The sequence below is a fragment of the Larus michahellis genome, chromosome 4 (assembly GCF_964199755.1).
Source record: "Larus michahellis chromosome 4, bLarMic1.1, whole genome shotgun sequence".
NCBI lineage: Eukaryota > Metazoa > Chordata > Aves > Charadriiformes > Laridae > Larus > Larus michahellis.
Genome location: NC_133899.1, coordinates 79,475,242 through 79,492,456, shown reverse-complemented (window position 1 = coordinate 79,492,456; position 17,215 = coordinate 79,475,242). Strand labels below are relative to the sequence as shown.

General features: G+C 36.1%; 1 protein-coding gene across 18 annotated transcripts in view; it reads right to left on the bottom strand.

The window, feature by feature from the left end:
* Positions 1-17,215, bottom strand: part of SOX6 (SRY-box transcription factor 6) — a 382,490-nt gene that overhangs the window by 31,283 nt on the left and 333,992 nt on the right. For all 18 annotated transcript variants that reach the window (XM_074585859.1, XM_074585865.1, XM_074585856.1 and 15 more), the window contains one exon: positions 4,005-4,113. In XM_074585859.1, the coding sequence (XP_074441960.1) occupies positions 4,005-4,113 (109 nt within the window). The remainder of the gene's footprint in view (positions 1-4,004; positions 4,114-17,215) is intronic.

Here is a 17,215-nt window from a genome sequence, read left to right as displayed (position 1 = left end):
AAATGACTTCATATGCTAGGTCATCTCTGGAAGTATACCTAGCTACTATTAATCTTAAAAAAGGTTTCAAACACTGGGCAGGGACAACAAGTTAAGTCTTAAAAGTCATTCTGCAGTATCCTTTCATATTTGTCTTATAATTGCATGGAGATAAATTTAAAGAATTTCAAGACTTGTCTTATAATTCATGATTCAAAAAAAATATACATGTAGCTTCAGCTTCTGATCAATGACCCAGTACCGCAAGCACTCCTAAAATTAAAGGAAAACATGACTCTGATCCTGTCAAACTCAGATCACTGCCATATGTTATAGAAAAGATATAAGGAGTAAAGAGAAATCATTGCTAGATACTATTACAAAGGCATTCCATAAAACACAGAAGTCTGGTGATATTTCTTATAACAAATTACTTGAACCTTAAAGGCTGTGTCAAAGCTATGGGAACCAGGAGCACTTCCCAGATTTGCACTAACTTGGCTGCCTGCTGGGATGGGACAGACAAATATCATGTCTCTGCACACTTTAGTTTCCTTTGAAAACGCAGCTGTGCACGTAGGCGGGGAGTGGAACTGCACTTCTGTAGCTCCTTTGGTCTACATCAGTTGGGGGATCAGGAGGAAGCCCAAACTGCACCTTCCCCCCAGTTTATGCCCAGCAGTGGGACTAAATTTGGAGTCCTTGGCTCAGGAATAAATCTGTTACACCACTCCCACTGACACCCACCACCCCTCCACCCCAAAGTAGTCAATATATCTTCTCTAGATCTAGTAAATTTGGTAATTCTGAAGTTCTAAAATTGTGGTGATGGGAGTAAAACCATCTCACAGATCTAATGGCCACGCACGCACTCTGTCACAACTGCACTTGGGCCTCAGAGATCTGGATGTATTTCTGGTGAAGAAAGATAGGAGGTTAAAAGTTGACCACCGATACGTTACTTCAGAAATCTTTATTTTCTACATGACTTATTTATGTAAAAGCACACAACAAAACACATAAATATTATCTAAAGATGTCTACAGCAACCTGCACTCAAATGATATTTTAAAAAAGATTGAAAGTATGGAACAATGACAAAACAGAAAGGAAGTAGTGAAACACACTAGGTCTTTGAAGAATATGACTATGGCTATTAGGAACCTTTGACACCTTGTTGACCTTGGCAACACACTAAAATGCAACAAGGCTCTCTTCTCAAAGGAGGCCAAAGAAGAGCAACAAAGCTGGTGAAGGGTCTAGAGAACAAGTCCTGTGAGGGCCAGCTGAGGGAACTGGAGTTGTTTAGTCCAGAGAAAAGAAGGCTGAGGGGTGACCTCATCTCTCTCTACAACTACCTGAAAGGAGGTTGTAGCCAGATGGGTGTTGGTCTCTCTTCCCAAATAACAAGCAATAGGATGAGAGGAAACAGCCTCAAGTTTAGATTGGATATTAGGAAGAATTTCTTCGCTGAAAGGGTCATCAAACACTGTAACAGGCTGCCCAGGGAAATGGTTGAGACACCATCCCTGTAGGTTTTTAAAGACATGTAGACATGGCGCTTAGGGACATGGTTTAGTGGTGGACTTGTTAGTGTTAGGTTTATGGTTGGACTCGATGATCTTAAGGGTCTTTTCCAACCTAAATGATTTTATGATCCTAAAGAATAAGTTGTCAAGTTTCTTAGTAATTGAAACTTGACTGAAACAGAGACATATGGAAGCCCAAAATAATAGCAACACACATAAAAAACTTTGTGACATGGCAAACCTAGAAAGATGTGTAATATTTTCGTGACAATTAGAAGCATTAAAATTCTGGAAGACAGAGTCTGTGGTACAGTACATCAGAGGCCACAGTTTAACTGCTGGTATTTCAGCAGCACTGTTTTCAATAGACTTCCACTCTAAATGACACTAGAAGTGTCATCTCTTAGCTAGATTGCTAAAGGTAAGGGGCAAAACTTGGGTGATATTTTAAAAGGCTTCTTTTTAATATCCAGCTAATACCTAAATTCACCTTGTCTGCAAGTAGAAGGGCAAATAAGCAGCTCAGTTTTGAACTCCTACCAATGTTTTTTTCAGATCAGCAGAGGTATTCGTCCAGCACCTCTTTTCCAGAGACATCTCTTGGCTGCGAAACAAAGTCTGGAAATCTGAACCCATTCACGAACTCAGATTTCCCACGTGGCAACACACCATGCCGCTAACTGCCCCGCTAGCTCTAGAAAGACATGTACGCTGTCCTTAAAGTGGCACACATCACTGTAGCTTGGGTTACATACGTCAAAGCTTCGTTCTGCACTATCCAGTAACGGGGGGGCTGTCAGTACCACGAGGTGTATCAAGATACTAAATTAAGGATACTAGAAAGAGAAAGGATGAATTGAAGGAAATGAGGTAAGAACAACAAGAAAGTTGTCAGGGACTCGATGTCATATGAACCAGTAACTGTGTATCTGTAAGTATTCTGTTGCAACTTTTCATCCCAACGGAGGAAAGAAATATCCTTCAACGTGCTGAAATATGAGAAGTTGCTGCAGGATGGAAATTCCTTTACAAAGCACTTTATAAATAACTGATTAGTCAACAAGTACTTTTGAAAATCCATATATCTCCTAAGCCCTTTTTTCTAGAAAAAAAATCATTGCAAAACATCTGCCTGAAAGCTATTTTTTACTTACATTCTGTTCGTTATTTTTCTGTTTAAAGACAATACAACAGTGGCCAATCATATCCAATAAAGGATGAATAAATGAACCTCATATATGATAGCTCCCTAAAAATGAAAATCTGGAAATTATTCGTTTTATTTGGAACAAACCTGAAAAAATCTGAAATGTCTCATTAAGGTGCTAGCCTCTTTATGAATATTATTTGTAATAAACGGCTGATGAGCTTCAATTTAATCTTACTGTTGTGAGACTTTAACTGGACCATTTATTTCTGGGTCACAGATAGAACAGAATATGTGATCACAGGAATATTTCTCTATACAGAAAATATTAATCCCTTTTTATCAGTAAAATTCTGTAACAGTATTTCAAGAATCATTTGAAAATAACCCTATTTGTCACCAATCACAAATGTATTGGTCCTATTTTTCTGATCCAATGAAAAAAGCAAATTTTTAACCTGTCAGATGTTTGGATATTAATGGAAAAATTTAGAGATGTTCTAACCTTTTCTCAAGAACAATGGCATAACTAGAAGTTGTCAGATTAAAAAAGAGCAAAATGATTCTCAAACAGAAGTAAATTGAAGAGGCAAAACGTTACATAATATTCTATCTGAACAGTACATTAATCTTACTACAGTGACTGGTAGGGTTCCTATCTATCTACATGTTCTCTTCCAATGTATCATAGGGTAGAGAGGCTACCAGTGGCATCCACTTTCAGAGCTGCTAGAGACTAAACTCAGTCTTGATAAACACTGATTTCCACCTGTGGCTTGACACTTTATGCCTGATATATAGAACTCTCACTGAAATGAGTGTAAATGCACTGAAGGTTTATATCATGAAAAAGACATTTTCATATAGAAAATGTGAAATATTCTTGCATTATCATTTGACAGCTGCCTGACAATAAAATTGTGCTTGCTGTATCTTGAATAGTTTGTGAGTGCACTGATGAGTAGACTTCTTAAAGAGCCCTAACTTTCGTCAAAGCTGCTAAACCATTAAAAACTGGTGGAAAAAAAAATATGTATATATTGCCTTGCTGAGATAATTTTCTCAATGTTTCCTACATTTTTATTAATAATATAAAATGTAAGCAATTAATTGACAGCTGCTGGAGGAAAAAAATAGTTGCATTGCAGAAGGGCTTAGAGGGCTATACAGTCCTTTTCATGTATCTGCCCTTTACTATGGATTTTTTACAATCTCACGAAAGCACACAGAAATCATTCAAGTGTTACCGTGGGATGTAAGCTAGACAGTACTTGTGACACTGGCAGCATTTCAGCCATACTATTCTGTGATGCTGTGTCCAATAACCCACAGTCAAAATTGCAACTCACCTTCTGCATCTTCTGGCCTTGTAAGATCGATGACACCAGGGCCCAGTTTTCCATCTTCATTGGGTTTCCCCGTTAACTGTGGGCCTAAATTTTCAAACCTTGTTCTTTCCTGGAAAAGAATAGAAGTAGCCTTAATGCTCCTTACAGGCTAGCTCTCATTATATGCCTGTGCATAGGCGTATGTACTGATACATGCCTTATTTTTAAAATCTGAACAAATAATGAGTGCATTCAATCAGAATTTTAACTCAGGGACAATTTTTTACAGATTCGGAATGTTTGCATTTATGAAAATCAGTTTTAAATGTGAAACATATACAGAAACTTTGAGATTATTTTGATCTGCACTGCCATAATGCCTAAACGCTTGTACATGCAAATACAAAACACTCTTGGCAGCAAACAGTGCTGATCGATGCTGCTCACTTTGTCTTTCTACTTATTTTCTAACTTAAACTGGAAAAGACAATCAACATTTGGGAGACATGAAAATTCAGAAGTTGAAAGAAGAGTTTCTATTAAAATATACTGCTAATTTAATCGAAAAAGCACTTTTTCCCCAGTGTGAAATTCAAGTTTGCATTCATACCTCTGAGAAAACACAAGTCTGAATTTTATGCAAGAAGTTTTCAAAGACAAGTATTTGAAAGAAGGAATAATAGATGACAGAACTGATATTATTATTTTGTCTAGGAATTTAAATTGTACCTCAGTGGAAAGGGAACCTAAGGAGAAAAAAAAAAAAAAAAAAGGAAAAAGAATGCACACTCCTAGAAAAACAGAAAGCTTTTGAGAGCCAGAGACCTCCATAGGAAACCTGGAACTAGGAAGTGGAAACTGAAAGGTATTTTACGTATTAACCCAGTTCTTCAATCAAGTACTGGACAAGGGCACTATAAATGACAGTGTAATATTGTCTCACAATGGTAGTCTCTGTAGTACTGTGTATCACTAGCAAAGCGTTCAATGGTTATCATTAATTTAGCGTTCTCATTTGAAGGAACATAGCATGTTTTCCCTCTTGCCTTGTTGTTACATCTTCAGACTAAACTTGGCATTATGTTGTACTTGTGAATGAATGAAACCTTGTTGTTCATTACTATGAAACAATATTAAATGTCATGTCAGCTTGAATTTACAGACATGAAATACCAGCTTTCAGCTCTACGAACAGTTTCTCCATGTTATACTTAATGCATTATGCAGAAGTAGAGTGCTGATTGCTGTTCAGTCTATTGTTCAATGACCTAGTTCTGTGCTGTGCATATTAGACATAAGAAAACATTAGGAGTTTCTCTCCTGCAAGATGGTTATAGACTTGAAAATGTTCTTAAGGACAAAACACACTTGATGGCCTTGACTCCTCATTTGCTCTACCTCCAAATACTTATGCTTTCCAATGTGATTATTTTTCTATTATCATTATCTTTCAGTAATAAAACCCCACCAGGCCAACAACTGAGGAATTCTTTTGATTCCTCATTCTTTTGATTCCTTCACCCATGGATTTTTTAAAATTATTTTCTGTTTAATTTGCAGAGGAAGACAAGAAAGCACAACCTGACACTGGATTTGCCACAACATGCAGCTGAGGCATTTCAGGTACTAACTGCATTTCTGAAAGTTCCTCAGAGTCTTCTAGATGTTGAACAAAATAACTCTGCATTTTATATTTGGTTAACTTCTTAACTTATTTCCTTCTGTAAAATGTGTGGTTGATGAAGAAGCTTACATATACAAAGGAACTCATACGAAAAGAAAGAGTTACAAATGAAATGTGACTGCAGAAAGGCACTGCAATACTAGAAGCCCAATATTTTACTGAAAGATGTTGTGCAGTGTAACAATACACCTGAACCATCAGGACGGGATCTGTTTTACTGGTAGACAGAATAAAAAATAAGTTTGTCAAGGATTCTGCGTTCCATTGCAAAGGGCTGATTTGCAGTTGAGATAAAACCAAAGATCAGTACTGAGAAAACAGCTTTTGGCACATATATTGTCTCTTCCAAAATATTTGCACTAAAAGCTTTTTCTTAAGGATCTTAATACAGCACCTGCAGTATTCTTGGAAGAACAGCCTTAAAGTGTGTTTCAGAAGGAGAAATACCTTTCTGCTATAAAAATCAACAGACTCTGCTACATATCAATATGCACATTTGAAATATCTTTCTAGTCATTCATTCTCTTTGATTTTACCAGAAAATATTCTGTTAAAAAAAAAAAAAGAAGAAAAAAAGAAAGTTTCTGAAAGAATATCAATATTTTGACATGGAAGGAGAAAAGGGAAAATTACATGATAAGGTTCAGGAACAGTAAAATGAAAGCACTTACACCATAAAAATACCAGCTTTTGTCAAACAAAGGAGATGTACTTATAGTTATTTCATAACCCCCTCCATCTAATTCATAAAAAGCTGTAACAAAGCTAGCTATATTTAAGTCTTTGAAATGCCTTTTGAAGTCATTCCTTTGCTTGTGAAAATAATCTTCATAGTGATAGTAAAAAAAATTTAAATATTTGCATTGGGTTTAGACAAATTCAGAGAACTGTAAAAAATAGAAAAACATTACTCCATACTAATAATGTTGTAACCTAGCCGATGCCTTCACAATTCCATGAAATACAACAAATTCATATGAGAGGAAACTTGTCCCACAAGGCTCCAATCCTTTTTTGACGGGATTTGTCTTTGCTCCTGTCTTGAATTCATCCTAGGGAGAATAGTTACTTGCACTAAAAATCCTTTTTCCTATTATGAGCAAGGACTGAGAGGAAGATTGATTCTGTACAGAATATTCCTACACAAACAAAAAAAAGACATAGCTTCATTAGAAGTAAATGGCTATACATACCTGCACTAACAAATATGTTACCTACAAGGGCGTTATATTTGCCCACATTTACATTGACTACTGGATATATTGCTACCTCCCTAACCTATATTAATAGAAAATTTTGGTGAGTTTGTAATAAAGTGTACCCGCTATGGACAGTGCAGGTTTTTTGTTTCCTGCAAAAAAGCATTTTGGACCTTTCTTTTGAACGGATTTTTTGTACTGGCTATGGAGCTTATACTGTATAGTCACATTAAGTTTCCCCATTTACATTTCAGAAAAAAAGGTTTAGGACATGACAGTGACAACCCTTTCTCACAACTAGATCAACACGGTCCATCGGAGTTTGCACTAGAAAACTGAAAGCTCTTCCCAGCACAATTCAGATCCTTTGTGCTGCTTTATATGTTGAACACACAGTAAAAATAATCACTTCTTTAAAATGAGAAAAAGAAGAGAAAAAAAGATTCTTCTTAGCAGCCAAATCTTAATTTTCCATTCTGTGATATGATTAGGTACTTATTTATGCGTTGTCAGTCACAAACATGCAGAAAACGTAAAAGTTATTGAAAAAATTAAAGTCTGCTCAACTGTCTTGCAGGACTGTTGGTTCTCTAAGTGCTTTGAAATTATGATGTATGAGGTAGATGTTGCATATTAAATAAAGATATTTAAATTATAAAGCCCCCGTTAGTGAGAGCTGATGAATGTTAAATGTTATGAGCCACAAGGCTGTGGCATCCATCATATTCACATATTATCACAGTCAGTGATGGAGCAGCCCCAGTGATGACAGATAGACTGCTAGATAGTTATCCCTTATTTCCAGAGTCGCCAAGCAAGCCTTTCAACCCCTTTGGCATTATTTTTAGCTTTGCATTAAATTAGCAACTTTTCCGTCACGTTCTGGCAGAAAGTATCAATTCTTTCTTCACGTATGGAAGGTAAAAGAATGATTTAGGGAAGCAAGGAGTAAAGGAAAAGGAAGCAGTAGCCCCCACCTCTGAAAAGGTTGCAAACTTCAGATGACTAGAAACAAATATAAAATTGTGATCTTGTGAAAGAACAGCAATGAAACAGTAAGCACACAATAATGGCTTTTCTCTGCACTTAGATAAAAGCTGAATTTTTGATGTGCACAGTATATTTTCATAAAATTTTATATACTATGTTTTATACACTTATTGGCTATTCCATAATAATGTGTGTGCTAACAGTAAAATTGCTCTTAAATTTATGTGTGTTATTTATACGTTCCCACGTAACAATGCTTTTTGTTGTAAAAAATATTCTGTTTATTAATGTAACTTTACAACCACTGCATCCAAGATCCGTGGTAAATTAATGACATTTTTATTATTTTATAGTGTCATTAAATTTTTACTGATCACTCCATCAAACAGAAGCAATAAAGGCCATAATGCAAACTGGGACACTTAGATCAGGGGAGCAGGAAGGCATTCCATATAGTCTGAAGTAAACGGCTTGCTATAAATGATATTTATACCATCTTTAAGGATGTGAGAATACTTGGACAAGTTTGGCAAAACTGTTTCTGTAGTACTGTGGATTGTGTACTTAAATAACAGTTTACTTGCCAGCAAGACAATTTTTTTTTCAAACCATATGCGAGAAGATGACTGATTGCATCCATCTCTTGAAAAATAATATACGAAATGTAATAATACACTGGGCACCCCTCCCCTCTGGATTACCAAGACTGATCCGACTATACCCATGCCTCAAATTATTTCAACATGCTTGCTTTTTCCACATCTGAAATGTATGCTTAGTCTGAAATGGAAAATGGCATGCATACTGATCGTTGTGTAAAAGATGTAAAATATATGTATTTTTTGCAAACAAATACTTTTTATTTAAGTAGACATGTTTCGACAATGATGTAATACCTTTTATTTCAATAGTCTAGCATGGAAGCAGTTACCAACATTAATTTAAAGAGCCAGTTTCTAGAAACTGAATTAAAACAGGTCATTCACAGAAGCCACAGAGCATTTGACGGAAGGGATATTATTTTTCTGAGGACAATACTTTAGTTAGAATCACTACAAATAATTATCACATGTTGTCTTTATGCATGAAATGTATTTCAATTGAACTATTAGATACTAAATGTTCTAGTGGCTCATTTGCTAACTGTGATCTATTCCCTTCATGTACCATGGACAGTAAACAACAGCCAAACAATTTACTATATTCAAAACACAAAAAGGACATTTTCAGCAGAACACAGAGAAAAAGATTCCCAGTTTGAATAAGGAGGAATCACAAAACCTTTTTCTTGCCCCCCTGGAAAGTCAACATACAAACAGCCCAAGCTTTTCACCTTCTTACTACTTTTTAACAGCTAAGGCTGAAAAGTTAAATTACCCTCCACTTAGAATCTTTTGCAACATCTTGGCACAGCAGGGATAATTACAAATTGACTTTCAGCCTTATCTCTGGATATTTTAGTTATTATGGGTGGGAAGTTTAAACATTAACCTTATTACAACAATGTCAATCATCCTACTGGTGTGTAGGCATGCAACTGCTGGAATTCTTTGGATGGCAAAGTAGATAAACACAATAGTGGCGTTATTGTTACAATTAAAAGCAGGCCTTTGGTTTTGCAGAACTGTAGTGAATATGTAGAACTTGTTTTCAACATCATAGCAGCGGGAGTTGCTCCAAGAAACCGGAGAAATTAAATTAGCCAAGTAGGCAAACTTATTGTAGAAATGCTGATATTTTAAGATACTACAAGATACAAAATATATCTTTTCCAGCCACTGATTTACAGGTTGCAAGAATGAAGGACATGCCGAGTTCTATGACGCTGACACAACCAGATGTTTTTTATGTAAGTGAAACACCTGAATTCAGGAACAAGAGAGGGACAGTTCAGTGAATTTTCAAATTGACATACTGCTGTTTTCAGTTTTTGAAGGTCTCTATGTTCATAAATTGTTCCAATACTATCTTTGTATGCTGAACATACAGCATGGACAGAATCCCTGCTACAGAATACAGATTTTTGTTACATTATGGTGCCTCAAAGCAAACAGCTTGCTTGAAAAGATGTGGGGAGAGAGAAGCCATGATGTCTTCTTTTAAATATATTCTTCCATTTTAAGCATAACTGAAAAGTAAGAGATTAAAAGCAGATAATAGGAAATTTACACTAAAATTTCTTTGCCTGACTGGCGGACTTCAGCTGGCTTCCAGCTGACAATGTGACATATGGAAGACCATCACAAGCAGAAAATACTCCAAAGTTGTTCAGTAACAGAGTTTCATAGTGATTGTCATGGTATGGGACTTTCTTCTTTTAAGACCCAAGTTCTGGAGTCAAAATTGAGAATTGCGATTTCATCAAAATTTAGTGTCTAGAAAAAAGCTTGAAACTGGAGTGCTAAAGGCAAAAAAATTCATCAGATAAATAAATGCAAACCCAAAGGGCCTACTTGCAAGCACTCTCTTTAGCTAATTATTTTGGAAGTCTCATTTCAAGGATCAGAATTCCTAAAGCCTCTGGTTAGTGTGAGCAGTAGCCATCTTGATCTCCAAAAACAAATAAGGATTTAGATGAATTCCCTGATTATTGGGAGCATTCAGCACGTACTAATAAGTTAATAGACTTCAGTGCATTGAAGCTTGCCTTTAAAAATAAGCATATGAATTTAAAAATACTTTAAAAAGCAAAAAAAAAAAAAGAACAGATAGCAAATTTCCACCTAAAATACTTTAAAAAGCAAAAAAAAAGAACAGATAGCAAATTTCCACCTAAGTAGGATATTATACCCTCCTACACATGAAATATTGACGTACCCGTAACTATTGCCACACTTGCAGGCACTCCTAAGCTATGGATCTGCCCTGGTTAGATTACTTTCAACAGGATTACTGCACTTACTGAGCCCCCTTAACCAAATGCTTTATGTCTTTGTTCATATGGTTTTAATATGGTTTTAACCAATTGCAAGGTTATTTATAAGTTTGCAACTCCCCAGTAGTTAGAGTTATGAAGCGTTCAGACTTAAGCATATCCAGTTGTGTGGTAACCCAACTACTGCTTTCATGCGGTTTCCAACTTTTTATTCATGCACAAAGGCATGATGCATGGCAGCATCTGAGAACTTTCTGATTAACTCTTTGTTTCAGCAGCAAATTCATACAGCAGCCTAAATTACACATCAACTGAAATGCAAAGATGTAAAAAAAAAAATCAAAAAAAAAATCACACAAACTGTGGAATTCCACCTTAGACTGATGAGAAGTCATTAGTCCTTGAAAAAAAAAGGGACAATCAATTAAATTAACAGCTGGTAAATGAAAAGCAAACAAAAGGAGTTAGTACTTTAAACTCTGCATAATACGGCTGTAGAATTCACTAGAGGTCAGAAAGAGTCCAAAGCTTGGGCTGTCACTTGTTTTTAAAAGACCTGGATAATTTTATGACTGTTAATAACATTTGTAGTAACACATGCTAAGATAATCAAATCTTATGTTCCAGAGTGTAAGCTGTTCAACTGTCGGGGTCAAAGAGAAATTCCCTCGTTCTCTCGCTGCTGCCTTCCCTCCTGACCAACATCCACAGATGATTAACTGGGAGCCTTCTAGGGAGAGAAGTTAATTTTCTTTTATGACATCAGGTATTGCTTACTAGATTTAGGGGAGAACTAGTAAATGGTATAGACCAAATCTATTTACCTTGTAATTAGAAAGAATCTGAATGCAACCATTTAAAAAAACACACTTTCCTTTAACGAAACACATACATGTGCATTTTTGAGAGACAGACAAAAATAAACACAAATTACAATTAACACTTCTACTAGGAAATAGCAGGACTGGAATTTTTTTTCTGTGCTGTAAAGTGATTAATGGAAGCAACTCAATAGGTATTCTTGGACTTTTGGAATGGTCATTCAAATTTCTAACACTTGAGTTACAAGAATAAATGCATAAGTACATGGTAAAACAAAGGGGTTTTTTTCCTAGTAGACTAAATACTACAGAGGAATAATAATATACATTTTGCTATATTTCAGTTTAATTAAGCAGATGATTGGACCTTGTCAATTATGGTGTCACTTTCACCAAGTATTTAAAAATGGAGACATTGAAATGACATGGAAGTGTATGGAAATATTGTTACCAAATTTAGACAATGCCATGATTCTGTACATATATCTACATGCTTCCCCAGACTTTTCTGTTTGTGACTAACTTTCATTAAAAGTATTATCATGCATTAGAATCAGAACAGAATTTAGAAGATCAGAGATCTGGTTCCTAGCCTCAAAGCTGTGAATCTACTTTTCTCTTAATCATCTAGTAATATATTCCAGGCTGAAAACACAGCTTTAGCAAGAAGCCACAGCAGTATAACAACCAGCAAAACTATTCTAGGTTCAGCACAACAATTTTTTTGGAATGGAAAAAAAAAAAGGCAGAAAAGAAGTCACCAATTTCAATTTCATTGCGGTGTTCTGCAAACCTCAACAGCACAAAGCAAATTCAGCTGCCCTCCACACAAAGTTGGGAAAAGAGAGGTCTTAAAAAAATCCAGAACACACACACAGACATACACACACACCACTGGTCAAACATCTTGAGAGGCAATATGATGTTCTTTTGTGAACAATATGGAAATGAAAGTGCATGCAAACAGACACATATATATATGTTTGATTTTAAACCTATAAAAGCTAAGAAAAAGACAAATGATGTTGTCATAGATACTTTCATTCCGTCATTTCAACTGTGCTTTATCATAGGCACATGTCAGATTTTGTGACATGATCAAACAATACTGGAAAAACTGTGATAAAAATGGACTACATGATGCCATAATCAATTATCAAATAGCAATAAATGCACTTTTCCTACTCTACATGTGGATAGTAGTTATAAAGATTTAAAAGCAAATATTTCAAATACTCTATTTGCAAGTATTTTTATAATTAAAGAGCTAAACTTCAGGGAAAATCCTACTATGAGTTTTGTGCATTTTATTTCAGCAATCTTTGAACCTAAATATTGTTGCATATTGTAAGTATAAATTCCAATAGCTCCATTAGGGTAAATCCTCCAGTGCTTTGGAAGTGCAGATACCTAACTCAGATACTCTGAATGAGTCACTGGGGGTACCTACCCCTTTTGTTTATCTCTATAAGCAATGCAGGCCTCTAGACAGGGCTGTTCCATCCTATTTTCAGGAAGACACCTGAAGTAGTTTAAATTGGTGATGCAAAAGACACTTGGGCTTAAATGTTCATATTCATATTTAGAATTAGAAATGCAATCAAGGCAGTTAACAAAATCCCACCAAATGCTACTGTCTTCAAATATATGCCTTGCCTTGTGCTGGATGTAAATATATAATTGCATACCATGCATATATAGATTAAGTAGGCTTTTTCTGTATTTATCAATCTGATTTTTTTTTATTTTGTAGCATTTTAAGTATACTTTTTCAAGGTTGCATTTTATGATTGCTACTTATATATTACTCTGTTTATACTCAGGCCTTTTTTGTTATGTTCAGAGAGAAAAGAAAGCCATCACTAAAGAATAAGGATGGGTGACAATGGAACAATGATAATAACATCATTATGCAGTGTTTTGCCTCTTGTACCACCATCACTGCCATGTTTTTCTCTGATTATTTCAGCCTCAGGAAAATGTGCTGCTTACTGTTTATGTCAGGAAGGCAAGATTACTGTTTGCATGATTACAATATCAACTATGATGTACGTAATACCTGTGATAATGTAGATGTACCCCTCAACTAGCTCCTGTCTTTAATCTTCATTCAACAGGAAAAAAAAACTCACAAAGAAAACAGTGAGTTGCAAATTCTTGCAGCCTCGTATAGGCCTTAATCTTTTAAGGTGCTGAGTACTTTCACTCCGGTCCAAGAGAGGCCTCAAGGACATGGATAGTCACTACTTAACTCCAGGGGAATACTTATGTGCTTATATTAAGAATGGACCAATGCACTTCACTGAATCGGGGCCAAAGGGCGTAGTTCTCATATGTTTATACTGAATCTGAGAAAAAAAAAATTAAACAAACTTCTTTCCAGGTGAAAAAGATGCTTTCCCCTTCTTATTGATTACTCCTTTTCCCCTCTGAGACAGGTAGGTTGAAAGCCTTCTCGTATGAAGAAGAATTATTCTTGTTTAGGAATAAAACAATAGAAAGCCAAGAACACAGTCCTGTAAGGATTTATGCAAGTGGTCAAGAACTTGCATTAACACTGTCCTAGCTGAAGGCAAAGGAACAACTCCCTGTCAGTGAAACTGCTATATTTACTTGCTTATCTTTCTAATACAATCAGAACTAAGTTGCTCATAATTTATGTTTTTAAAATTTGTACTCAAGGAAAAAGCAGCCCAAACTGGATTTATGAACACTATAAATTCATCAGAACAAAACCAAAAAAGAGCAACTGATAAAGTAGGATAAAGGTTCCATTTGCTACATCCGACATGCAAATGCAGGCAAATACGTACTTCCTGGACACTGGGGGAGATTTACATCTCTCGGAAGAAGTAACTCTTCCATGCAGGAAGTATGAATCAAAATAATGCAAGAGAGAGAGTACTTTAAAAGGGTAACTGAAGGCTATGCATTTTTTTTCATGCAGAACCCAGGAACCCTTACACCTGAAACCGTCTTAAATGCAAAATGAATACCTACAGGCTGAAAAAATTATGTGGTTTTACTGCTGCAATATACAAAGACAAAACTGCTAGTCATCTATAGCTAATGCTACTGGCAAAAGTCCATTCTCTAGCTTTTCATTTAAAGTAGAATGATTTTATAAACCTTGTTTTGTTTCTATAATGGAAAGCTTGTTTCAAATTTCCCACATAAGATATCCATTAAAGTACTCTTCAGCTCAGTGCAACAATGACAGTTTGGAAAATGCTTTTCTACCTTAACAACCAATCTTGAATGGGAGTTTCAAAAGTAGTGGTTTCACCCACAGAACATATTAGCCACTTACGTCCCACTTAAGACCTATTTTTGACCTCATTTTCAGCATAAGCATAGACTGGGTCCTACTACATCCCTCTGCATTTAAAATTAGCTTTTTCTCTCTTTCCCCTATCCTCATTCATCCACTCTAGATGACATATATGGAAAAGTTCATGCGATTCACTGAAGGAACATTCCAGCACCTCATTCCAGTGGAAGATTTTTGCTGCTCTGTGGACAAATACAATCTGTGAGCAAGAGGGAATTTCCTGTCTCATACCTTCCTTACTCCTTTGTATACTTGTAAACTTTATAACTGTGGTCATATTTTCTAGCTATGTCTTACAGGAAAGAGAATAATAATGTCCTGGGGAAGCAATCAGTATTTTGGAGCTTTTTACTATTATATACGTAGACAATCATAATACCTATCACTGCACGTTAGTAGTATCCAAATAATTTTAAAAAGAAGGTTGGTAACGGTATCTCCAGGCACAGCAAGGGGAAATTATTATCTTCTGGTTACCCAGAAAGTCAATGATTAAGCTGAGAACTGAACCCAGGACTTCTGAACATTAGGCCAGTCCACTGGTTGTTATGCCACACTGCCTCAGCCGTAAATCTATTTGATGGATTTTTCAGTCATGGAACATTAAAGGCTCTGCTCTTGTCTAATGAATATGTTTAAAGAAAACAGTACAAACAAAAGCAAATGTAACACTTAAATTATCTGAGAAGTACTGCTTTGATGTCACACTTGGATAAAGGATTTCCTACTGGAGACCTATATACACTTATACATACTGAAAAATATTTTAGCCAGTACCACTAGCTGGCATGCTGGTATCTATTTATGTCTGAAAAGGGAACATAATCAGTTTTAGTTGGTTAAGTACAATCTGAGCCAACTTTTATATTATGACCAAAAGCTTGGCAGTGCAGTAGCAGTGGCAAGTAGCAGAAAATTGCTTACAGTGTTATTTGCCAGATTCCTTGAACGATTTACATTGGGTTTTCAAGAGAGTTTGAAGTATTAAAAACTTAAGATTTCGAAAAGCCTTGGACTGTGGATTTTTGTTCCTAGTTGCAACAAGATGCACAGCAGAGGGTTATGATATAGTATGACTGACTAAATGAAGCATTTTTTTAAAATATAAACCGCCTGAAACATTTAGGAGCAGTTCAGTTTGAACTGTTAGGATATTTTTTTTAATTGAAGATTTGGAGAGCCAATTGATTTAGATTAAACGCTCAACCTTTCACATCTACTTGTTTAAGATTCATGTTGACATGGTACTAAATATGGCCATACAGTTTGTATTCCAGATAAATTGATCTGACTACAAGCCTCACTCTTTAGTATGATTCTTACTCCAAGATAAATCAATATTTAATATCTCCTGCAACAGCCCCAGCAGATAATTTTAAACCTTTTCTCCATCCCATTAAGTTACCTTTAAAAATTCTTTATACAGGGCTTCGCAGATGACTTCTGAAAAACTAGTTTATGAAAAGCAGTCTGAAATTCATTAATTCAGATGGAAAGGGTTTTTTAATCTTGCTGCATTGTGCTGATCTCTAAATCCATCTCTGTTTATCTAATTCCCCTGCTCAGCTAATTTGAAGAATAAATAAATACTTCCTGTAAATCTGTAACACAGATTTTAAACACAAAGAAGAATATCCTTCTACTGTTTGCTACATGGGACAAGATATGTCTAGGGGATGGGCTTCTGCCAAAACAGTCTGACCAAGGCTCTCCCTGACTCCCTGAGAGGATGGGTACTCTGCATCATCAGGTACCAACCTCCACTCAGCTCCAACCCCGCCGCCACACCACCTAAGAGAAGCAGCGATAAGCAGCAACGTGCTGAAGCTCAGGCATCAGCCACATCGCAGCCTCCATTTTGAACATTAAAATCTACTGTCTGCTCCCTCTCCCTTCCCCACCCTCCAGTCTGGTGGAGAAGCTAAGAAGGAGGAAAAACATCTCTTCCCCCTCCCTCTAACCTCTCCTATGGCTAAGGGCCCCAGTGGGATAGGAGTCTTTGATATCAGAAGAATGCAAACAGCAAGGCTCAGGTTTGCTGCTTCTTAGGGTTTAGAAACAGAGACATAAGAGGAATTTCAAATTATTATATATTGGGAGAACTGAAAGAGTTGATGCCAAAAGGAAGGAAAGAACTATATACTCTGGAGCTATCTGGTTGTATATCCACCATGAAAACTATAGGATGTTCATATTCCTATCTGTGCTCTCCCTTACTCTTATTTCCTACTCTGCTTTACATTCAAAGTGCAGTTTCATGGACACTGTACGCAGCAGTGAAGCTTTGTCCCATCCCTCGCTCTCCAACCTACTGGTTCCTGACATAAACAGC